Source organism: Oncorhynchus mykiss, chromosome 21 (genome assembly GCF_057628025.1).
Source record: "Oncorhynchus mykiss isolate SJ-2025 chromosome 21, ASM5762802v1, whole genome shotgun sequence".
NCBI lineage: Eukaryota > Metazoa > Chordata > Actinopteri > Salmoniformes > Salmonidae > Oncorhynchus > Oncorhynchus mykiss.
This window is the reverse complement of record NC_143042.1, coordinates 688,862-715,000: the sequence shown is the minus strand read 5'-3', so window position 1 is coordinate 715,000 and position 26,139 is coordinate 688,862. Positions and strand designations below refer to the sequence as shown.

The 26,139-nt window shown below is 45.4% G+C and overlaps 1 protein-coding gene across 2 annotated transcripts in view; it reads left to right on the top strand.

Moving 5' to 3' along the window:
- The window catches only part of LOC149972931 (protein Wnt-5b-like), a 178,362-nt gene extending 152,644 nt beyond the window's left edge, over window positions 1-25,718 (top strand). For both annotated transcript variants that reach the window (XM_090213391.1, XM_090213392.1), the window contains 3 exons: window positions 20,207-20,376; window positions 21,017-21,264; window positions 25,315-25,718. In XM_090213391.1, coding sequence (XP_090069517.1) covers window positions 20,246-20,376; window positions 21,017-21,264; window positions 25,315-25,703 — 768 coding nt within the window. In that variant the 5' untranslated portion in view covers window positions 20,207-20,245 and the 3' untranslated portion in view covers window positions 25,704-25,718. The remainder of the gene's footprint in view (window positions 1-20,206; window positions 20,377-21,016; window positions 21,265-25,314) is intronic.
- Window positions 25,719-26,139: the final 421 nt, after the last annotated feature.

The following is a 26,139-nucleotide window of genomic DNA, read 5'->3' as shown; positions in this document are numbered from 1 at the left end:
AGGTATCATATAGTAACACTAGACTGGAGGTATCATATGCTAACACTAGACTGGAGGTATCATATGGTAACACTAGACTGGAGGTATCATATAGTAACACTAGACTGGAGGTATCATATGGTAACACTAGACTGGAGGTATCATATAGTAACACTAGACTGGAGGTATCATATGGTAACACTAGACTGGAGGTATCATATGGTAACACTAGACTGGAGGTATCATATAGTAACACTAGACTGGATGTATCATATGGTAACACTAGACTGGAGGTATCATATAGTAACACTAGACTGGAGGTATCATATGGTAACACTAGACTGGAGGTATCAAATAGTAACACTAGACTGGAGGTATCATATAGTAACACTAGACTGGAGGTATCATATAGTAACACTAGACTGGAGGTATCATATAGTAACACTAGACTGGAGGTATCATATAGTAACACTAGACTGGAGGTATCATATAGTAACACTAGACTGGAGGTATCATATAGTAACACTAGACTGGAGATGCCCTACAGTAGATCTGTTGACCGTGGGACTTTGTCTCTGTCTGTGCTGTGTTTGTCTCCACTGTCTCTCTGTGTGAAAGCACACGTTTCACAGTTAGGATGGTGTTCTGACTAAGAGCTGGGTTCATAGCTGGGCTCCATACCACTCTTTTTATTCATTGGTTAATTTGAGTGAATTTGAATATTTGCTGTATTGATATAGGTCTTCCATCTCACACACTGAGACATGAGGACCGCTAGACGCTACTGAAATAGAATGTTCTAGATCAGAATGTTCTGGACCCCTGTCAGTCATTGGGTCCCTGGCTGGCATTCCGGAAGCCAAATAGCCACTGGGCCCTCAGGGGCACATAGATCTTTTCCATAGGATGCCACCCAAGCATTTCTTCCATTGACTGTACAGTAATACTGCTGCCACATAGCTGGCAGACCACTGAATGTATAGAAATCAAATGCTCTTTATGTCCCTTTGACGGTCACTGTGATGTCCTGTAGCAATGCCACAAAGCCAGTGACACTGTCAACACTGGTGGACCAGCAGGTCCTTCCTGCTGTAGATACAGCTCCAGTGGAGGATGTTTATATCTGTATCACAGACCACAGCCAATCAGACCACAGCCAATCAGACTACAGCCAATCAGACCACAGCCAATCCATGTGGATCCTCTCCTCTCCTCTCATCTCCCCTCCTCTCCTCTTCTCTCCTCTCCTCCTCTCCTCTCTCCTCTCCTCTCCTCCTCTCCTCTCCCCTTCTCTCCTCTCCACTCCTCTTCTCTCCCCTTCTCTCCTCTCCTCTCCTCTCCTCTCCTCTCCTCCTCTCTCCTCTCCTCTCCCCTTCTCTCCTCTCCCCTTCTCTCCTCTCCTCTCCTCTCCTCTCCCCTTCTCTCTTCTCATCTCCCCTTCTCTCCTCTCATCTCCTCTCCTCTCCTCCTCTCTCCTCTCCTCTCCCCTTCTCTCCTCTCCCCTTCTCTTCTCTCCTCTCCCCTTCTCTTCGCTCCTCTCCCCTTCTCTCCTCTCCTCTCCCCTTCTCTTCTCTCCTCTCCCCTTCTCTCCTCTCCTCTCCCCTCCTCTTCTCTCCTCTCCCCTTCTCTCCTCTCCTCTCCCCTTCTCTCTTCTCATCTCCTCTCCTCTCCTCCTCTCTCCTCTCCTCTCCCCTTCTCTCCTCCTCTCTCCTCTCCTCTTCCCTTCTCTCCTCTCCTCTTCTTTCCCCTCCTCTCCTCTCCCCTTCTCTCCCCTCCTCTTCTCTCCTCTCCCCTTCTCTACTCTCCCCTCCTCTTCTCTCCTCTCCCCTTCTCTCCTCTCCTCTCCTCTCCCCTCCTCTTCTCTCCTCTCCCCTTCTCTACTCTCCCCTTCTCTCCTCTCCTCTCCTCTCCCCTTCTCTCCTCTCATCTCCCCTTCTCTCTCTCATCTCCTCTCCTCTCCTCCTCTCTCCTCTCCTCTCCCCTTCTCTCCTCTCCTCTCCCCTTCTCTTCTCTCCTCTCCTCTCCCCTTCTCTTCGCTCCTCTCCCCTTCTCTCCTCTTCTCTCCCCTTCTCTTCTCTCCTCTCCCCTTCTCTCCTCTCCCCTCCTCTTCTCTCCTCTCCCCTTATCTCCTCTCCCCTTCTCTCCTCTCCTCTCCCCTTCTCTCCTCTCATCTCCTCTCCTCCTCTCTCCTCTCCTCTCCCCTTCTCTCCTCTCCTCTTCTCTCCCCTCCTCTCCTCTCCCCTTCTCTCCCCTCCTCTCCTCTCCCCTTCTCTACTCTCCTCTCCTCTACTCTCCCCTCCTCTTCTCTTCCCTCCTCTCCTCTCCTCTCCTCTCTCTTCTCGCCTCTCCCCTTCTCTTCTCTCCTCCCCTCTCCCCTTCTCTCCTCTCCTCTCTCCTTCTCTCCTCTCCTCTCTCCTTCTCTCCTCTCCTCTCCCCTTCTCTTCTCTCCTCTCCTCTCCCCTTCTCTCCTCTCCCCTTCTCTTCTCTCCTCTCCTCTCCCCTTCTCTTCTCTCCTCTCCTCTCCCCTTGTCTTCTCTCCTCTCCTCTCCTCTCCCATTCTCTCCTCTCCTCTCCTCTCCTCTCCTCTCCTCTCCTCTCCTCTCCTCTCCTCTCTGCTTAGAATGTCAGAGAGTGTGTGTTGCAAATGGCAGCCTATTTCCTATAGTGGACTACTTTTGACCAGTGAAAGTAGTGCACTATATAGGGAACAGTGTAATTTAAGATGGAGGATGATTTGTTTTCCGTGAGCATATTGGATGACTGTCATTTATATTCCATTCACCCAGTTCAATGGGACAGCGATAGGTTTAGGCTACTACATGATACTTGAATTTTCCCTGTCATTAGTCCAACATTTGCAAATTTAGTTATTTAGTTATTATTTAGTTATTTAGTTATTATATAGTTATTTAGTTATTATATAGTTATTTAGTTATTATATAGTTATTTAGTTATTATATAGTTATTATTTAGTTATTTAGTTATTATTTAGTTATTTAGTTATTATATAGTTATTATTTAGTTATTATATAGTTATTTAGTTATTATATAGTTATTTAGTTATTATGTAGTTATTTAGTTATTATGTAGTTATTTAGTTATTATATAGTTATTTAGTTATTATATAGTTATTTAGTTATTATATAGTTATTTAGTTATTATGTAGTTATTTAGTTATTATGTAGTTATTTAGTTATTATATAGTTATTTAGTTATTATTTAGTTATTATATAGTTATTTAGTTATTATATAGTTATTTAGTTATTATGTAGTTATTTAGTTATTATGTAGTTATTTAGTTATTATATAGTTATTTAGTTATTATTTAGTTATTATATAGTTATTTAGTTATTATATAGTTATTTAGTTATTATATAGTTATTTAGTTATTATATAGTTATTGAGTTATGTTTATCCCTGTTTTATTCCGTTTAAGAAACCTTTTTTTCAACAGAATCGGCAGAATGAATAAACCCACGATCACTCGTAAACACAATTCCCTTTCATAGCAGCCACGTTGTATTCCTTCTCGCATCTATCTGTGCGCTCTCCTCCTCTCACCTTGTCCCTTCTCTTGTGGACTTCAATGCACAACACATCAGCTGTATGTGACCGGCAAATCGCTACACACAACCTACATCGTTGTCACCATATTAGCTAAAGTAACGTCATAGTCAGCATAGCTAATAGATCTGACGCGTTAGTAAACCCTCTACAGTCGTGTAGTAATGTTGCAGTGTACAGTCAGTAGGTTGTTACACCAGCGGGCCCCACTGGCAATAGATTAGTCAAACCAAAAGCTTACCTTGACTTGGAAGAGTTCCAGTGTTGTGTTGGAAAGTCATAGCCAGCTAGCTAACATAGCATCCCTCTGTTATAGCCAGCTAGCTAACATAGCATCCCTCTGTTATAGCCAACTAGCTAACATAGCATCCCTCTATTATAGCCAGCTAGCTAACATAGCATCCCTCTGTTATAGCCAGCTAGCTAACATAGCATCCCTCTGTTATAGCCAGCTAGCTAACATAGCATCCCTCTGTTATAGCCAGCTAGCTAACATAGCATCCCTCTGTTATAGCCAGCTAGCTAACATAGCATCCCTCTGTTATAGCCAGCTAGCTAACATAGCATCCCTCTGTTATAGCCAGCTAGCTAACATAGCATCCCTCTGTTATAGCCAGCTAGCTAACATAGCATCCCTCTGTTATAGCCAGCTAGCTAACATAGCATCCCTCTGTTATAGCCAGCTATCTAACATAGCATCCCTCTGTTATAGCCAGCTAGCTAACATAGCATCCCTCTGTTATAGCCAGCTAGCTAACATAGCATCCCTCTGTTTGAGCAGTGTGTTTCAGTAGGCTAAACTAGCTAGCTGCATTTACTAACTAAGTAAGTGAAACTGAAAAAAAAATGACAATCTCTCTCTCTCTCTCTTGCTTCTCCTTCATTTTGGAAGAAATTAATTTGTTCATTAACTGTTCAACTATGGTCTTACTCTCTCTCTTTGAGTCAACTACTCACCACCACCTGTCTTCAAATGGGGAAAACAAAACATTCACCCTTTGCTGCTATTTCTGTCAAGTCTACGCATACAGTTTGATGTACCACAGAACACAGAACCCAGAACACAGAACACAGAACACAGAACACAGAACACAGAACACAGAACCCAGAACACAGAACCCAGAACACAGAACACAGAACCCAGAACACAGAACACAGAACCCAGAACACAGAACACAGAACACAGAACCCAGAACACAGAACACAGAACACACTGCAGCTAACACTCTGCAACTCAAAGCTGCATGGCCAGCACAGCATTCCATTGTAAATGAATGTAATTCTGGTGTACCAAAACGCAAAGACTCTGTAGGTGTGATTGAGGCGTTACACTGACATTGCACCTGGCTAGATAGTTATTGCATAGAGCTCAGGAGAAAATATATTTTTCATGCCTGGGAGCTTGATGTGCGGTTTGTGCTGAAGTGCGCCCCCATGTGGCAGCTATAAGGAATAGCGGGTTACTACTGTAAAACCACATTGATATGTACTGTAGGTCTGAACAGGTTATGTTACTATGTAAGGTGTTTATAGAAGACAGTGCCTTGAGCATGAATTAGTCCTTGATTCATTCACAGCAGTTCAAGTCTTATAAAAGATGTGTGATTTAGAGACCACTGCAAAACATGTTTTCACTTCTGCAAGGAGAGACCAGACCAGAACAGACCAGACCAGAACAGACCAGAACAGACCAGAACAGACCAGACCAGACCAGAACAGACCAGACAAGACCAGACCAGAACAGACCAGAACAGACCAGACCAGAACAGACCAGACCAGAACAGACCAGACAAGACCAGACCAGAACAGACCAGAACAGACCAGACCAGAACAGACCAGACCAGAACAGACCAGACCAGACCAGACCAGAACAGAACAGACCAGAACAGACCAGAACAGACCAGAACAGACCAGACCAGACCAGAACAGACCAGAACAGACCAGACCAGAACAGACCAGACCAGACCAGACCAGACCAGAACAGACCAGACCAGAACAGAACAGACCAGAACAGACCAGAACAGACCAGACCAGAACAGACCAGACCAGAACAGACCAGACCAGACCAGAACAGAACAGACCAGAACAGACCAGACCAGAACAGACCAGACCAGACCAGAACAGACCAGAACAGACCAGACTAGACTACAATCTGTTGTGATATTTACTGGCATTATTTCAAATAATGACAATTAAATTGTTAGATGCATTTTATTGTTAGGAAATAGAAGAGAGCAGATACTTTGACAAAGGGGACCCAGATGATGTCACATTGTATTCTTCATAATCAGCAATGTGGGATTTTCATTTTGTTCTCAAAGTTTAGTTTTCACAATCAGTTGCAGATCTGAGAAAGAAGAAGAATCTAACTGAAGACCATTAAGTCATGCGTTTCCTGTATTTCCTCTCACGTCGTCCCAGAGTACGACTGTACGTCATAGAACCAGACAGAGAAGAAGAACCTGTTTTCTAAGAGAAGAGCAAAAAGCCTGTGAAGCTGGTGAGGTGAGGCCCGGTCATCGAAGACATGGTGTCCTGCTGCAGGGTGACCTCAGACTGTATCTCCTTCCAACTGCAGGGTGACCTCAGACTGTATCTCCTTCTTCCTGCTGCAGGGTGACCTCAGACTGTATCTCCTTCTTCCTGCTGCAGGGTGACCTCAGACTGTATCTCCTTCTTCCTGCTGCAGGGTGACCTCAGACTGTATCTCCTTCTTCCAGCTGCAGGGTGACCTCAGACTGTATCTCCTTCTTCCAGCTGCAGGGTGACCTCAGACTGTATCTCCTTCTTCCAGCTGCAGGGTGACCTCAGACTGTATCTCCTTCTTCCAGCTGCAGGGTGACCTCAGACTGTATCTCCTTCTTCCAGCTGCAGGGTGACCTCAGACTGTATCTCCTTCCAACTGCAGGGTGACCTCAGACTGCATCTCCTTCCAACTGCAGGGTGACCTCAGACTGTATCTCCTTCCAACTGCAGGGTGACCTCAGACTGTATCTCCTTCCAACTGCAGGGTGACCTCAGACTGCATCTCCTTCCAACTGCAGGGTGACCTCAGACTGTATCTCCTTCCAACTGCAGGGTGACCTCAGACTGCATCTCCTTCCAACTGCAGGGTGACCTCAGACTGTATCTCCTTCCAACTGCAGGGTGACCTCAGACTGTATCTCCTTCCTGCTGCAGGGTGAACTCAGACTGTATCTCCTTCCTGCTGCAGGGTGAACTCAAGACTGTATCTCCTTCCTGCTGCAGGGTGAACTCAGACTGTATCTCCTTCCTGCTGCAGGGTGACTCAGACTGTATCTCCTTCCTGCTGCAGGGTGACTCAGACTGTATCTCCTTCCTGCTGCAGGGTGAACTCAGACTGTATCTCCTTCCTGCTGCAGGGTGAACTCAGACTGTATCTCCTTCCTGCTGCAGGGTGAACTCAGACTGTATCTCCTTCCAACTGCAGGGTGACTCAGACTGTATCTCCTTCCTGCTGCAGGGTGAACTCAGACTGCATCTCCTTCCAACTGCAGGGTGACCTCAGACTGTATCTCCTTCCTGCTGCAGGGTGACTCAGACTGTATATCCTTCCTGCTGCAGGGTGACTCAGACTGTATCTCCTTCCTGCTGCAGGGTGACCTCAGACTGTATATCCTTCCTGCTGCAGGGTGACTCAGACTGTATATCCTTCCTGCTGCAGGGTGACTCAGACTGTATCTCCTTCCTGCTGCAGGGTGACTCAGACTGTATATCCTTCCTGCTGCAGGGTGACTCAGACTGTATATCCTTCCTGCTGCAGGGTGACTCAGACTGTATCTCCTTCCTGCTGCAGGGTGACCTCAGACTGTATATCCTTCCTGCTGCAGGGTGACTCAGACTGTATATCCTTCCTGCTGCAGGGTGACTCAGACTGTATCTCCTTCCTGCTGCAGGGTGAACTCAGACTGTATATCCTTCCTGCTGCAGGGTGACCTCAGACTGTATATCCTTCCTGCTGCAGGGTGACTCAGACTGTATCTCCTCCTTCCAACTGCAGAGTGACACCATTGGAACCCCCTTGTCCTCTCCATCTGCTTCATCACCATCGGTCACAGTCACCATTACATGTCCATTTCTATACAGCGACACTCGGTGTATGTGAAGTAGTAGAGTCCATTAACCGGTGTTCTGAAGATAAGGTCCGTCAGAGGCACAGCTGCAGAGGACGAACAGCAGAGCTACTACAGTGCTCATCTTTTCAGATCGATTGTGGCATCCTTTGGTATCAAACACCCAGACTCATTACTTATAAACGTGAAGAGTTCATCATTTACTTAATCATTTACGTGTAAAGCAATTAGGTGCTGCATGTTCTGATCTTCACAGTTCACACTGCTAATAAATGATAGATAACATTAACTTCAATTTGTCCTGCCAGTAAATCACAGTCAATCCATTAGATTTTAAAAAATTAACACGCAATAGGCCTAATCAATTCATAAATATCACACTCGTTTTAATGTAATATAACCTACTTGATCTCTACAGCGTCAGATTTTTTTCTCCATCAGCCTAGGTGTAATTATTACATGATGCCACTGGAGGGAAGTGGTTAGCCTCTATAACAGCCTACTCTGCTGTTGTATTCTATGCTGGGATTCGGGACTGATTGTGGTGACTGTTAGATAAACAGGGAAATGGTTACCATGTCAATTTAACCAGCAGAGGGCGCAGTTAACCCCAAAACAGGAATATTGCTTCATAATAAAATTGCCTTCAATAAATAATTATTTATAATCCGGCTATTTTGACTGTCTGCTCATATAGTCCTGCAAACAAATGCAACCAATCGGGATAGGTGTAAGGTATGAGATGTGTTTGTGGAGGTGAAACACTAATAGCACTCTAAAACGATTTATCACCCTTAAAGGGAATTTGAAAGACATTGATAATTAGGTGTCCTATTGGGTGACCCAAAAACGTGAATTCATTCATTAATTTTTCTCCACTGAAACCAACGTCAAAGGGGTCAAGCACAGGGAAACTAATGGTCTACAAGTAGACCTATTGCACCCTAGTACACATTCAAACAACATAACACTACAACCTAAGCACTGGATGTATATTGCAGGCAGTCAAGACACTTTACAGGAGGGGAGGGGGGTCGGTCTAGGATGGAAGGCGACCGCGGGCGCGTGAAAAGTTGATGGTTGGGGTGCAGGCCTAGGGGTTTGGGGAAAGATGAAAGGCGCGACGACAGTGGCATTATCATGCAGAGACCGGTCGGAAATCGAGTGGCGTCTCTCTCGCGCCAGTCAAGGCCCTATATATGTCCACTGACTGTCTGGTCTATGGAACGGAGACCAGTAAAGAGGAAAGGAAGACCTGGGGAAATAGCTGGTTAAGCTGCTTGGCTGGACCCCTATGCGTCCTGCATGTGCCATGAGCAGAGCTACAATGCTCTTCGTTTATTTCATTTTCTGTGAACATAAATGGAAATGTTTCTAGTTTTTTTTTTTAAAGATAGGTTTATGACATTCGAATACTATGTTATATTTTTACACAGTGCAAAGTAAAAACTTCCCTTTCCGAGTTTGATGGGTTTTTTTCCGGTTGTTACTGAATTCGATTCGTTTTATTGCTCCTCATAACACGTTTTTATGTTGCTTTATTTGATTTAACCTTTATTTAACTTGGCAAATCAGTTAAGAACAAATTATTATTTTCAATAACGGCCTACCCCGGCAAAAACCCGGACGACGCTGGGCCAATTGTGCGCTGCCCAATGGGACTCCCAATCACGCCCGGTTGTCATGCAGCCTGGAACAATACGCAAACGTGCGCAGCTATGCGCATATGGTTCAACATATCTCTAAAGCCGTATTTGTAGTAGTTCGGCTTTGGACTATTTTATTATCGAGGACTCTGATTTGGGCGACTTTAGAAAGTGGAAGGACTTTAGATCAGAGGTTCCCATTCCGTTTTACTTTGTCTCTGCGAACATTTGAAATAAGGAAAGCTCGCTCCAACACGCCTTTTCTTTAGAGGAGCTAGTCTTCAGAGCTCAATGTGTGGCCGGCTTTATTTTCTTATCCAAAGGAGGATTAAGGTTTTCGAAGCACTCGCGTTTATTCAAACAAATCTTCAAGTCGAAGTAAAAGGGGGATTTAACGCACATGAACTTTGATGGAATTGTGAAATTTTCCAAAACGTTAACTCCATTAATCTCTCTCTTGCACGCACGCATGCACACACACACACACACACACACACACACACACACACACAGGTATGTCTTACTAACGTGTGAGGACCTTCTGGGTACCAACAATTAATTCCCATTCAAAATCCTATTTTCCCTAAACCTAACCTTAACCCTAAACCTAACCTTAACCCTAAACCTAACCTTAACCCCTAAACCTAACCTTAACCCCTAAACCTAACCTTAACCCTAAACCTAACCTTAACCCTAAACCTAACCTTAACCCTAAACCTAACCTAACCCCTAAACCTAACCTTAACCCTAAACCTAACCTTAACCCTAAACCTAACCCCTAAACCTAACCTAACCCCTAAACCTAACCTTAACCCTAAACCTAACCCCTAAACCTAACCTTAACCCTAAACCTGACCTTAACCCTAACCTTAACCCCTAAACATAACCTTAACCCTAACCTTAACCCCTAAACCTAACCTTAACCCTTAACCTAACCTTAACCCTAAACCTAACCCCTAAACCTAACCTTAACCCTAAACCTAATCTTAACCCTAAAGCTAACCCTTAAACCTAACCTTAACCCTAAACCTAACCTTAACCCTAACCTTAACCCCTAAACCTAACCTTAACCCTTAACCTAACCTTAACCCTAAACCTAACCCTTAAACCTAACCCTAACCCTAAACCTAACCTTAACCTTAACCCCTAAACCTAACCTTAACCCTAAACCTAACCTTAACCCTAAACCTAACCTAACCCCTAACCTTAACCCTAAACCTAACCTTAACCCCTAAACCTAACCTTAACCCCTAAACCTAACCTAACCTTAACCCCTAAACCTATCCCTTAACTCCTAAACCTAACCTTAACCCCTAAACCTAACCTTAACCCCTAAACCTAACCTTAACCCCTAAACCTAACCTTAACCCTAAACCTATCCCTTAACCCCTAAACCTAACCTTAACCCCTAAACCTAACCTTAACCCTAAACCTAACCTTAACCCCTAAACCTAACCTTAACCCCTAAACCTAACCTTAAACCTAAACCTAACCTTAACCCCTAAACCTAACCTTAACCCCTAAACCTAACCTTAACCCTAAACCTATCCCTTAAACCTAACCTTAACCCTAAACCTAACCTTAACCCTAAACTTAACCTTAACCCCTAAACCTAACCTTAACCCTAAACCTAACCCCTAAACCTAACCTTAAGCCTAAACCTAACCTTAAGCCTAAACCTAACCTTAACCCTAAACCTAACCTTAACCCTAAACCTAACCTTAACCCTAAACCTAACCTTAACCCTAAACCTAACCTTAAACCTAACCTTAACCCTAAACCTAACCTTAACCCTAAACCTAACCTTAACCCTAAACCTAACCTTAAACCTAAACCTAACCTTAACCCTAAACCTAACCTTAAACCTAACCTTAACCCTAAACCTAACCTTAACCCTAAACCTAACCTTAAACCTAAACCTAACCTTAACCCTAAACCTAACCTTAAAGGACCGGCAAAAGGTTTGCTATTCTTGTGAGGATTACTGGTACTCACAAGTATAATAAAACGTGTACACACACACACACACACATGCAGTTTTAAATATGTGTTTGTATTGGTGCCATGTCGTTTATTTTTTTTATACCAATAAAAAATAAATGACAATTATATTACGATTATTTAATAGTGCTTGAAACTTCTTATTGGGTTTGTTTAAATTGGGTTCCTCTGGTATTCTAGTAACAGCAGAATGCTCATTGTACACACCGGGAAGGGCTTTGGTGTTGAGATGTTGCTCTTTTAGTGCGCAACTTGTGCAGAATCAGGTCTGAGTCACAAAAATGACTGTTTGCTACGTACACTGTTGTCTTTCTCTCTATTTCAATTCAAGGGTTTCTCTCACTTCTCTCTCTCCATTTGGTGTTCCCATGTTATGCTATGACCCTCCGGTGGTCTCCGCCTTGCGCAATGACCCCCCCCCCCCCCCCCTCCGTTATTATCTATGCATAGTTATGTTACTCCTACCTACATGTACATATTACCTCCATTACCTCGACTAACCGGTACCCCGGCACATTGACTCGGTACCGGTACCTCCGTACTGTATATAGCCTCCACATTGACTCGGTACCCCCTGTATATAGCCTCCACATTGACTCGGTACCGGTACCCCCTGTATATAGCCTCCACATTGACTCGGTACCGTACTGTATATAGCCTCCACATTGACTCGGTACCGGTACCCCCTGTATATAGCCTCCACATTGACTCGGTACCGTACTGTATGTAGCCTCCACATTGACTCGGTACCGGTACCCCCTGTATATAGCCTCCACATTGACTCGGTACCGTACTGTATATAGCCTCCACATTGACTCGGTACCGTACCCCTGTATATAGCCTCCACATTGACTCGGTACCGTACTGTATATAGCCTCCACATTGACTCGGTACCGTACCCCTGTATATAGCCTCCACATTGACTCGGTACCGTACTGTATATAGCCTCCACATTGACTCGGTACCGTACTGTATATAGCCTCCACATTGACTCGGTACCGTACTGTATATAGCCTCCACATTGACTCGGTACCGTACTGTATATAGCCTCCACATTGACTCGGTACCGTACCCCCGTACTGTATATAGCCTCCACATTGACTCGGTACCGTACCCCCGTACTGTATATAGCCTCCACATTGACTCGGTACCGTACCCCCGTACTGTATATAGCCTCCACATTGACTCGGTACCGTACCCCCGTACTGTATATAGCCTCCACATTGACTCTGTACCGTACTGTATATAGCCTCCACATTGACTCGGTACCGTACCCCTGTACTGTATATAGCCTCCACATTGACTCGGTACCGTACTGTATATAGCCTCCACATTGACTCGGTACCGTACCCCTGTATATAGCCTCCACATTGACTCGGTACCGTACCCCTGTACTGTATATAGCCTCCACATTGACTCTGTACCGTACTGTATATAGCCTCCACATTGACTCTGTACCGTACTGTATATAGCCTCCACATTGACTCGGTACCGTACTGTATATAGCCTCCACATTGACTCGGTACCGTACCCCCGTACTGTATATAGCCTCCACATTGACTCGGTACCGTACCCCCGTACTGTATATAGCCTCCACATTGACTCTGTACCGTACTGTATATAGCCTCCACATTGACTCGGTACCGTACCCCTGTACTGTATATAGCCTCCACATTGACTCGGTACCGTACCCCTGTACTGTATATAGCCTCCGTACCCCTGTACTGTATGTAGCCTCCACATTGACTCGGTACCGTACTGTATATAGCCTCCACATTGACTCGGTACCGTACCCCTGTACTGTATATAGCCTCCACATTGACTCGGTACCGTACTGTATATAGCCTCCACATTGACTCGGTACCGTACCCCTGTACTGTATATAGCCTCCACATTGACTCGGTACCGTACCCCCGTACTGTATATAGCCTCCACATTGACTCGGTACCGTACCCCTGTACTGTATATAGCCTCCGTACCCCTGTACTGTATATAGCCTCCGTACCCCTGTACTGTATATAGCCTCCACATTGACTCGGTACCGTACCCCTGTACTGTATATAGCCTCCGTACCCCTGTACTGTATATAGCCTCCGTACCCCTGTACTGTATATAGCCTCCGTACCCCTGTACTGTATATAGCCTCCACATTGACTCGGTACCGTACCCCTGTACTGTATATAGCCTCCGTACCCCTGTACTGTATATAGCCTCCGTACCCCTGTACTGTATATAGCCTCCGTACCCCTGTACTGTATATAGCCTCCGTACCCCTGTACTGTATATAGCCTCCGTACCCCTGTACTGTATATAGCCTCCGTACCCCTGTACTGTATATAGCCTCCGTACCCCTGTACTGTATATAGCCTCCGTACCCCTGTACTGTATATAGCCTCCGTACCCCTGTACTGTATATAGCCTCCGTACCCCTGTACTGTATATAGCCTCCGTACCCCTGTACTGTATAAAGCCTCCGTACCCCTGTACTGTATATAGCCTCCACATTGACTCGGTACCGTACCCCTGTACTGTATATAGCCTCCACATTGACTCGGTACCGTACCCCTGTACTGTATATAGCCTCCGTACCCCTGTACTGTATATAGCCTCCGTACCCCTGTACTGTATATAGCCTCCGTACCCCTGTACTGTATATAGCCTCCGTACCCCTGTACTGTATATAGCCTCCGTACCCCTGTACTGTATATAGCCTCCGTACCCCTGTACTGTATATAGCCTCCGTACCCCTGTACTGTATATAGCCTCCGTACCCCTGTACTGTATATAGCCTCCGTACCCCTGTACTGTATATAGCCTCCGTACCCCTGTACTGTATATAGCCTCCGTACCCCTGTACTGTATATAGCCTCCGTACCCCTGTACTGTATATAGCCTCCGTACCCCTGTACTGTATATAGCCTCCGTACCCCTGTACTGTATATAGCCTCCGTACCCCTGTACTGTATATAGCCTCCGTACCCCTGTACTGTATATAGCCTCCGTACCCCTGTACTGTATATAGCCTCCGTACCCCTGTACTGTATATAGCCTCCGTACCCCTGTACTGTATATAGCCTCCGTACCCCTGTACTGTATATAGCCTCCGTACCCCTGTACTGTATATAGCCTCCGTACCCCTGTACTGTATATAGCCTCCGTACCCCTGTACTGTATATAGCCTCCGTACCCCTGTACTGTATATAGCCTCCGTACCCCTGTACTGTATATAGCCTCCGTACCCCTGTACTGTATATAGCCTCCGTACCCCTGTACTGTATATAGCCTCCGTACCCCTGTACTGTATATAGCCTCCGTACCCCTGTACTGTATATAGCCTCCGTACCCCTGTACTGTATATAGCCTCCGTACCCCTGTACTGTATATAGCCTCCGTACCCCTGTACTGTATATAGCCTCCGTACCCCTGTACTGTATATAGCCTCCACATTGACTCCGTACCCCTGTACTGTATATAGCCTCCGTACCCCTGTACTGTATATAGCCTCCGTACCCCTGTACTGTATATAGCCTCCACATTGACTCCGTACCCCTGTACTGTATATAGCCTCCGTACCCCTGTACTGTATAAAGCCTCCGTACCCCTGTACTGTATATAGCCTCCGTACCCCTGTACTGTATATAGCCTCCGTACCCCTGTACTGTATATAGCCTCCGTACCCCTGTACTGTATATAGCCTCCGTACCCCTGTACTGTATATAGCCTCCGTACCCCTGTACTGTATATAGCCTCCGTACCCCTGTACTGTATATAGCCTCCGTACCCCTGTACTGTATATAGCCTCCGTACCCCTGTACTGTATAAAGCCTCCGTACCCCTGTACTGTATATAGCCTCCGTACCCCTGTACTGTATATAGCCTCCGTACCCCTGTACTGTATATAGCCTCCGTACCCCTGTACTGTATATAGCCTCCACATTGACTCCGTACCCCTGTACTGTATATAGCCTCCGTACCCCTGTACTGTATAAAGCCTCCGTACCCCTGTACTGTATATAGCCTCCGTACCCCTGTACTGTATATAGCCTCCGTACCCCTGTACTGTATATAGCCTCCGTACCCCTGTACTGTATATAGCCTCCGTACCCCTGTACTGTATATAGCCTCCGTACCCCTGTACTGTATATAGCCTCCGTACCCCTGTACTGTATATAGCCTCCGTACCCCTGTACTGTATATAGCCTCCGTACCCCTGTACTGTATATAGCCTCCGTACCCCTGTACTGTATATAGCCTCCGTACCCCTGTACTGTATATAGCCTCCGTACCCCTGTACTGTATATAGCCTCCGTACCCCTGTACTGTATATAGCCTCCGTACCCCTGTACTGTATATAGCCTCCGTACCCCTGTACTGTATATAGCCTCCGTACCCCTGTACTGTATATAGCCTCCGTACCCCTGTACTGTATATAGCCTCCGTACCCCTGTACTGTATATAGCCTCCGTACCCCTGTACTGTATATAGCCTCCGTACCCCTGTACTGTATATAGCCTCCGTACCCCTGTACTGTATATAGCCTCCGTACCCCTGTACTGTATATAGCCTCCGTACCCCTGTACTGTATATAGCCTCCGTACCCCTGTACTGTATATAGCCTCCGTACCCCTGTACTGTATATAGCCTCCGTACCCCTGTACTGTATATAGCCTCCGTACCCCTGTACTGTATATAGCCTCCGTACCCCTGTACTGTATATAGCCTCCGTACCCCTGTACTGTATATAGCCTCCGTACCCCTGTACTGTATATAGCCTCCGTACCCCTGTACTGTATATAGCCTCCGTACCCCTGTACTGTATATAGCCTCCGTACCCCTGTACTGTATATAGCCTCCGTACCCCTGTACTGTATATAGCCTCCGTACCCCTGTACTGTATATAGCCTCCGTACCCCTGTACTGTATATAGCCTCCGTACCCCTGTACTGTATATAGCCTCCGTACCCCTGTACTGTATAAAGCCTCCGTACCCCTGTACTGTATATAGCCTCCGTACCCCTGTACTGTATAAAGCCTCCGTACCCCTGTACTGTATATAGCCTCCGTACCCCTGTACTGTATATAGCCTCCGTACCCCTGTACTGTATATAGCCTCCGTACCCCTGTACTGTATATAGCCTCCGTACCCCTGTACTGTATATAGCCTCCGTACCCCTGTACTGTATATAGCCTCCGTACCCCTGTACTGTATATAGCCTCCGTACCCCTGTACTGTATATAGCCTCCGTACCCCTGTACTGTATATAGCCTCCGTACCCCTGTACTGTATATAGCCTCCGTACCCCTGTACTGTATATAGCCTCCGTACCCCTGTACTGTATATAGCCTCCGTACCCCTGTACTGTATATAGCCTCCGTACCCCTGTACTGTATATAGCCTCCGTACCCCTGTACTGTATATAGCCTCCGTACCCCTGTACTGTATAAAGCCTCCGTACCCCTGTACTGTATATAGCCTCCGTACCCCTGTACTGTATAAAGCCTCCGTACCCCTGTACTGTATATAGCCTCCGTACCCCTGTACTGTATATAGCCTCCGTACCCCTGTACTGTATATAGCCTCCGTACCCCTGTACTGTATATAGCCTCCGTACCCCTGTACTGTATATAGCCTCCGTACCCCTGTACTGTATATAGCCTCCGTACCCCTGTACTGTATAAAGCCTCCGTACCCCTGTACTGTATATAGCCTCCGTACCCCTGTACTGTATATAGCCTCCGTACCCCTGTACTGTATATAGCCTCCGTACCCCTGTACTGTATATAGCCTCCGTACCCCTGTACTGTATATAGCCTCCGTACCCCTGTACTGTATATAGCCTCCGTACCCCTGTACTGTATATAGCCTCCGTACCCCTGTACTGTATATAGCCTCCGTACCCCTGTACTGTATATAGCCTCCGTACCCCTGTACTGTATATAGCCTCCGTACCCCTGTACTGTATATAGCCTCCGTACCCCTGTACTGTATATAGCCTCCGTACCCCTGTACTGTATATAGCCTCCGTACCCCTGTACTGTATATAGCCTCCGTACCCCTGTACTGTATAAAGCCTCCGTACCCCTGTACTGTATATAGCCTCCGTACCCCTGTACTGTATAAAGCCTCCGTACCCCTGTACTGTATATAGCCTCCGTACCCCTGTACTGTATATAGCCTCCGTACCCCTGTACTGTATATAGCCTCCGTACCCCTGTACTGTATATAGCCTCCGTACCCCTGTACTGTATATAGCCTCCGTACCCCTGTACTGTATATAGCCTCCGTACCCCTGTACTGTATATAGCCTCCGTACCCCTGTACTGTATATAGCCTCCGTACCCCTGTACTGTATATAGCCTCCGTACCCCTGTACTGTATATAGCCTCCGTACCCCTGTACTGTATATAGCCTCCGTACCCCTGTACTGTATATAGCCTCCGTACCCCTGTACTGTATATAGCCTCCGTACCCCTGTACTGTATATAGCCTCCGTACCCCTGTACTGTATATAGCCTCCGTACCCCTGTACTGTATATAGCCTCCGTACCCCTGTACTGTATATAGCCTCCGTACCCCTGTACTGTATATAGCCTCCGTACCCCTGTACTGTATATAGCCTCCGTACCCCTGTACTGTATATAGCCTCCGTACCCCTGTACTGTATATAGCCTCCGTACCCCTGTACTGTATATAGCCTCCGTACCCCTGTACTGTATATAGCCTCCGTACCCCTGTACTGTATAAAGCCTCCGTACCCCTGTACTGTATATAGCCTCCGTACCCCTGTACTGTATATAGCCTCCGTACCCCTGTACTGTATATAGCCTCCGTACCCCTGTACTGTATATAGCCTCCGTACCCCTGTACTGTATATAGCCTCCGTACCCCTGTACTGTATAAAGCCTCCGTACCCCTGTACTGTATATAGCCTCCGTACCCCTGTACTGTATATAGCCTCCGTACCCCTGTACTGTATATAGCCTCCGTACCCCTGTACTGTATATAGCCTCCGTACCCCTGTACTGTATAAAGCCTCCGTACCCCTGTACTGTATATAGCCTCCGTACCCCTGTACTGTATATAGCCTCCGTACCCCTGTACTGTATATAGCCTCCGTACCCCTGTACTGTATATAGCCTCCGTACCCCTGTACTGTATATAGCCTCCGTACCCCTGTACTGTATATAGCCTCCGTACCCCTGTACTGTATATAGCCTCCGTACCCCTGTACTGTATATAGCCTCCGTACCCCTGTACTGTATATAGCCTCCGTACCCCTGTACTGTATATAGCCTCCGTACCCCTGTACTGTATATAGCCTCCGTACCCCTGTACTGTATAAAGCCTCGTTATTGTTACTTTATTCTGTTGTTTTTTTATTACTTTAGTTTGTTTCGTAAATGTTTTCTTAAACATTATTTTCTTGGTCAAGGGCTTGTAAGTAAGCGTTTCACGGTAAACACATGTTGTATTCAGCGTTTCACGGTAAACACATGTTGTATTCAGCGTTTCACGGTAAACACATGTTGTATTCAGCATTTCACGGTAAACACATGTTGTATTCAGCGTTTCACGGTAAACACATGTTGTATTCAGCATTTCACGGTAAACACATGTTGTATTCAGCGTTTCACGGTAAACACATGTTGTATTCAGCGTTTCACGGTAAACACATGTTGTATTCAGCATTTCACGGTAAACACATGTTGTATTCAGCATTTCACGGTAAACACATGTTGTATTCAGCATTTCACGGTAAACACATGTTGTATTCAGCGTTTCACGGTAAACACATGTTGTATTCAGCGTTTCACGGTAAACACATGTTGTATTCAGCGTTTCACGGTAAACACATGTTGTATTCAGCATTTCACGGTAAACACATGTTGTATTCAGCATTTCACGGTAAACACATGTTGTATTCAGCATTTCACGGTAAACACATGTTGTATTCAGCATTTCACGGTAAACACATGTTGTATTCAGCATTTCACGGTAAACACATGTTGTATTCAGCATTTCACAGTAAACACATGTTGTATTCAGCGTTTCACGGTAAACACATGTTGTATTCAGCATTTCACAGTAAACACATTTTGTATTCAGCATTTCACAGTAAACACATGTTGTATTCAGCATTTCACGGTAAACACATGTTGTATTCAGCATTTCACAGTAAACACATGTTGTATTCAGCATTTCACAGTAAACACATGTTGTATTCAGCATTTCACGGTAAACACATGTTGTATTCGGCGCATGTGACAAATACAATTTGATTTGACATGAACCGTGTTCCCCGCGGGCGTCCGTCCCTCCCCTTGCCCGTAAAACAAGGGGGAGAAGAGGGGGAGGGGGAGTGAGGGGTGGGATGAGGAGAAGAGGGGATGAGAGGGGTGGGATGAGGAGAGGCAGTCAGTGTTTAGAATGTAAACTTACAAAGTAGATCAGATCGAGGGAAGGAATGAACACTTGTTGAAATGTTTTCATAAATAGCCGTGTATTTTTAATCTTCTGGGAAATACCAGTATGAGACATGCATCTTATCGGATCAACAACATTAACCAACGTCATCTAAACTTTTCATGGACTGTGTTTTTTAATTTAACTTTAGTCTTCATCAGAACGCACATCTGATATCTCCTTACTAAACGCATCTTAGCCTATAGATCCTAATGCGTAAAATCAGGTTTTCTTCCTTGTACACATTTTACGCACGACTGGGAATTCGGATTAGGCGTTCCGAACAGAGTTTAGACAAAGCTACAAGTCAATAAAGTCATGGGGACAATGCGCAGGACACCTTATCTCCACGGAATCGGATATTGACTCTTGGTTGTCTCGGCATCGTCATCTCTGTGAACCCAGAACCCCCCCGCAGCGGATTACAGAGGTTGTTTTTTGATCCGTCTTTTTCACAGAGGGGCACTTCTTCCACGTTTTGGTGTTTGTTGGTGGTGATGGTGGCGCAAGGGGTCATGGAGACCAGGACCAGCCGGAGACCGTGCAGCAGCGCCCAGAAACACTTACTGCTGGCGGTCGCTCTCATCGCATGCAGCTCGCAATTACTGGTGGACGCCAACTCCTGGTTGTAAGTTGAACTTTTTCTTATGTCAAATTAACTCTGTACAGTTTCTATATCGCTGCGTACTTTAGTTCATGCGCAGTTGATCCATTAATTTACAGATGGTGGGTTTTGTGATTGGGGTTTGAGAGAGCGTCCGTGTGTTGTTTTGTGTTGTGGAGGAGACCAGTGGAAGAACAAATGTGGTGACTTTGTCACAATATTTACCCATGCTACGCACAAATGGCCAAGCTGTTTGTGGAATGGGGGGAAACAGGAGAACTCCGCAGAGTGGAACACCGCATCTTGACCTTGTGCGGAGAGCTGCCAAACGTTCCACTCTGATGGAGAACATTCCGATCATATTCCTCATCATTTGACATCGCTACAGCACATCATTATTTCATTACCGATGCGATATTTACCTGTCTTTATTTCCACAGTAGAATAGACTATATGTGTTCCTTTATATTTATTATTTGGGGATTTAATTCATGCATATTTTCCATTATTGCCAATTGTACCGATTTATATGACATATTGAAACGGCGAATCTTTGACTGAAGCCATATAGGCTCAAATGCCTCATCCACACACTATAATACACGTTTATTTTCTCAACACCGTATATAACTACCCACCGCCTATTTCCCATCCGTGCATGCAGGTCGTTAGCGATGAACCCTATCCAGAGACCGGAGATGTACATCATCGGGGCCCAGCCTCTGTGCAGCCAGCTGACGGGACTCTCCCAGGGGCAGAGGAAGCTGTGCCAGCTCTACCAGGACCATATGGTCTACATTGGCGAGGGGGCCAAGACGGGCATCAATGAATGTCAATACCAGTTCAGACAGCGGCGGTGGAACTGTAGCACCGTGGATAATGCATCCGTGTTCGGACGCGTCATGCAGATAGGTGAGCCAGTCACATGGTGGGATTGGGATATAGGCTAGGTCTGGTTCAGGGCGTTAGTGACGGTTTATTTCACTAACGGTTAGTTAATAAGGAACGCGCACGAATGCGCTGGACCAGAGCTAATGAGTGATAGGCGGATGCGGCGGTAGGTGATGACACATGTTTATGTTTACATTTTGAATTCCCATTGTAAACGTAGAATTAGTGCACTTTAGAGGCAACGCGGATAACTGTACCTGTATTCTTGAACGTGCTTTTGTATCAGTTCAACTATTCGATAGTGGAACCTTATAACAAACTTAATGTTTCCAAAATAAAAAATCGTTGCGCTTAATTGTCAGTCAGATTTCTCTCGACAATTGAGTGTTAGTTCCGTTCTGTAGTTAGAGGAGGTGTAGGCTAGAGATGGCGGTGTCCAGTAGCCCACAGCTTCTCTATTCTCCCTCTGATGCAGCAGTATCCCCCTCCGACGGCCAGTCAGGCCGGCGGACCGATCCCCTCCCTCTCCCTCGCCGTTCCCAAAACAGCAAAGGAGTTGTTTGCAGTCAATCGCGAGAGTTTTATTGAGGTGTTAGCCTGCTATTGTCCACGGCCTCCTTTTGAAATGCAATCAAGGGGTGACACGGACTCGGCAGATCCGGGCTGCTATTTGAAGTATCGGTTCTATGGGCCAATAAAAGTCCTCGTCTTTATCGCGCGCTCCGGCTCCTGTCTCCTGGCTCACGTGTAACCTACACATTCTGTTTTTAAGAGAACTCATAATTACAATTACAACTTTTTGACACGTGACGTTTCTGTTATAACAGTGCCAGGAATCAGGATAGCCAGTCTTAAATGCGGAGTTGCGGTTTACATGGAATAAAAATATATATATGTTTATCTTACTGACAGACATTGGCATTGTAAACTGATGCCCTCTTTCTTGGTTGGCCAAAGTGGCATTCACAGGCGAATTACTTCCAAAGATATGTCATTATAAGCTATGACTACATATATATATTTTTAAATATCAAACTCACGAATTATTTAAGCATTTCCAAATCATAAAACGTGAACAGAATATATTTTTCATTTTTCATTCTCTCATTTGGAGAGAGAGTGCCAGCTGCCAAGGTTACGTTTATTTGCTTGTATAGAGAGTCCTAGGCCCACCAAGGCTACGATGCTGAAGTATGTGAAACCTTGAGATCTGCATTCCAGATGGTATGTCCATCCAATGGAAAACCTGTCAGGTAACACCCAATGATTTATATATACACTAGATGTCAAGTAGGGGGCGTTGTGTTGAAGCCGCTGTGCCTCCATCTTGGAACTCCCCCAGTTGTCATTTTTTTTTTATTTTGGAATCTATAGAAATTAATTTATTAATGTATACATTCGTTTTTTCCACATCTATTCTTTTACAGACACAATAAAGCATACTTGTAAATTATATTATGTGAGCTAAACATATAATAAAATAAAAATACAAATATATATATATATATAATTATATATTTTATGTTTCAAATATTTTTTATTGAACACACACAAGAATGGTGTATAGGTAGGTATACAAGACAGGTATACAATTCTTATCTAAACATAAAAGAGCAGACAGGAACAACAAGACCCAGAGTTCTGGGTACAAAATAAATATTACAAAACAGGACATACAGAACTATTTTATATATAGGGATACTAATGTTACTTAAATACATGTTATTTTGTCCTTAAAATGTTTGATTAAAATACTGCAGAATTCCATTTGTTCCTATGGAGGACTGATCCTACTGGGGAGTGGCAATATGGCCGACAGGTGGCTTCAAAGCCTCTCAATGGCCAATACATAGCATCGACAATCCAGGGTTTATATACATCATTGGTAACACCTGCACAGCAGATGGGGGGAGAGAGAGAGATTTTCCCCATGCCAATAAGCCCTTTGAATTGAATTGAGAGAGACAGAGAGAGAGTGTGAGAGACAGACAGAGAGAGAGAGAGACAGAGAGAGAGAGAGAGAGAGAGAGAGTGTGAGAGACAGACAGAGAGAGAGAGAGAGAGACAGACAGAGAGAGAGTGTGAGAGACAGACAGAGAGAGAGAGAGAGAGAGAGAGAGAGAGAGACCCCACAGAAACAGACCCCACAGAGCCCAAGGACAGCAACACAATTAGACCCAACCAAATCATGAGAAAATAAAAAGATAATTACTTGACACATTGGAAAGAATTAACAAAAAAACAGAGCAAACTAGAATGCTATTTGGCCCTAAACAGAGAGTACACAGCGGCGGAATACCTGACCACTGTGACTGACCCAAACTTAAGGAAAGCTTGTACAGACTCAGTGAGTATAGCCTTGCTATTAAGAAAGGCCACCGGAGGTAGACATGGCTCTCAAGAGGAGACAGGCTATGTGCTCACTGCCCACAAAATGAGGTGGAAACTGAGCTGCACTTCCTAACCTCCTGACAAATGTATGACCATATTAGAGACACATATTTCCCTCAGATTACACAGATCCACAAAGAATTTGAAAACAATCGCGATTTTGATAAACTCCCATATCTACTGGGTGAAATACCACAGTGTGACATCACAGCAGCAAGATTTGTGACCTGTTGCCACAAGAAAAGTACAACCAGTGAAGAACAAACACCATTGTAAATACAACCCATATTTATGCATATTTATTTTCCCTTTTGTACTTTAACCATTTGTACATTGTTACAACACTGTATATATATATAATATGACATTTGTAATGTCTTTATTCTTTTGGAACTTCTGTGAGTGTAATGTTCACTGTTCATTTTTATTGTTTATTTCACTTTTGTATATTATCTACTTCACTTGCTTTGGTAATGTTAACACATGTTTCCCATGCCAATAAAGCCCCTTGAATTGAATTGAGAGAGAGAGAGAGAGAGAGAGAGAGAGAGAGAAGCGAGAGAGAGAGAAGGGAGATACAGAGCGAGAGAGAGAAGAGAGAGAGAGCAATAATATAAACCTCTCACCTTTGTGGCTGCAGTCAACCCTCGCAGATCATGTCGTTGTTCGGCTACTCTCTGTCTCTCACATCTAGAATCTGTCCACAAGAGAAGTGCTTTTTTCTCTCCGTTGTAAGTTTATAAGATCTTGTAGAGTCCACTCTTCCCATGTCACAAATTATCTGTCAAAGGTCTATAATACATTCAGAGTGGTTGTGTGTTTATCTAGTATCTGGTAGCGGAAGACATTCACTAGCTAATTAAAACAGCCTGCCTCCTTGTTGTTTCTCCCCCCCCCCCCCCTCTCTCTCTCGCTCTCTCTCTCCCTCCCTCTCCCTCTCTCTCTCTCTCTCTCTCTCTCTCTCTCTCTCTCTCTCTCTCTCTCTCTCTCTCTCTCTCTCTCTCTCTCTCTCTCTCTCTCTCTCTCTCTCTCTCTCTCTCTCTCTCTCTCTCTCGCTCTCTCTCAGTCATCTTTCTCTCTCTCCATCCCTCTATGTGCTCCTTTAGCCAGGCCAGCCAGGGCCCCCAGCTCCTTCATCTCCTGACGCCAGGCCCCATTGTCTATTGTCCCCTGTAGTCACACATCAATAACAGAGACCATGGTTAACTGGCCAGCTTAAAGCGCTAGCTAACCAAACCCAAGTGGCATTGTGTGTGTGTGCGTGTGTGTGTGTGTGTGTGTGTGTGTGTGTGTGTGTGTGTGTGTGTGTGTGTGTGTGTGTGTGTGTGTGTGTGTGTGTGTGTGTGTGTGTGTGTGTGTGTGTGTGTGTGTGTGTGTGTGTGTGTGTGTGTGTGTGTGTGTGTGTGTGAGTGAGTGAGTGAGTGAGTGAGTGAGTGAGTGAGTGAGTGAGTGAGTGAGTGAGTGAGTGAGTGAGTGAGTGAGTGAGTGAGTGAGTGAGTGAGTGAGTGAGTGAGTGAGTGAGTGAGTGAGTGAGTGTGTGGAAGTGTGTGTGTGTGTACTTGGGAAAAAGAAAGTTGAAGAACATCTTGGACCTTCTACCATTGTATGCTAACCGCCTTGTGTGTGTTTTTCTCTGTGTGTGTGTTTGTGTGTGTGTTTGTGTGTGTGTCCATCCGACAGGCAGCAGGGAGACAGCCTTCACCTATGCCATCAGTGCAGCAGGCGTGGTGAACGCGGTGAGCAGGGCGTGTCGGGAAGGAGAACTCTCCACCTGTGGATGCAGCCGCGCCGCTCGACCCCGTGACCTACCGCGCGATTGGCTGTGGGGTGGCTGTGGCGACAACGTCAACTATGGCTACCGTTTCGCCCGGGAGTTTGTGGACGCGCGGGAGAGAGAAAAGAACTACCCTCGAGGCTCCATAGAACACACTAGAACATTGATGAACCTACAGAACAACGAAGCAGGGAGACAGGTGAGGAACTGGGATGCAAACACACACACACACACACACACACACACACACACACACACATATACAGTGCCTTGCGAAAGTATTCGGCCCCCTTGAACTTTGCGACCTTTTGCCACATTTCAGGCTTCAAACATAAAGATATAAAACTGTATTTTTGTGAAGAATCAACAACAAGTGGGACACAATCATGAAGTGGAACGACATTTATTGGATATTTCAAACTTTTTTAACAAATCAAAAACTGAAAAATTGGGCGTGCAAAATTATTCAGCCCCTTTACTTTCAGTGCAGCAAACTCTCTCCAGAAGTTCAGTGAGGATCTCTGAATGATCCAATGTTGACCTAAATGACTAATGATGATAAATACAATCCACCTGTGTGTAATCAAGTCTCCGTATAAATGCACCTGCACTGTGATAGTCTCAGAGGTCCGTTAAAAGCGCAGAGAGCATCATGAAGAACAAGGAACACACCAGGCAGGTCCGAGATACCGAGATGCTTTAAACAGCCCAAGGAGCACTGTGCAAGCGAT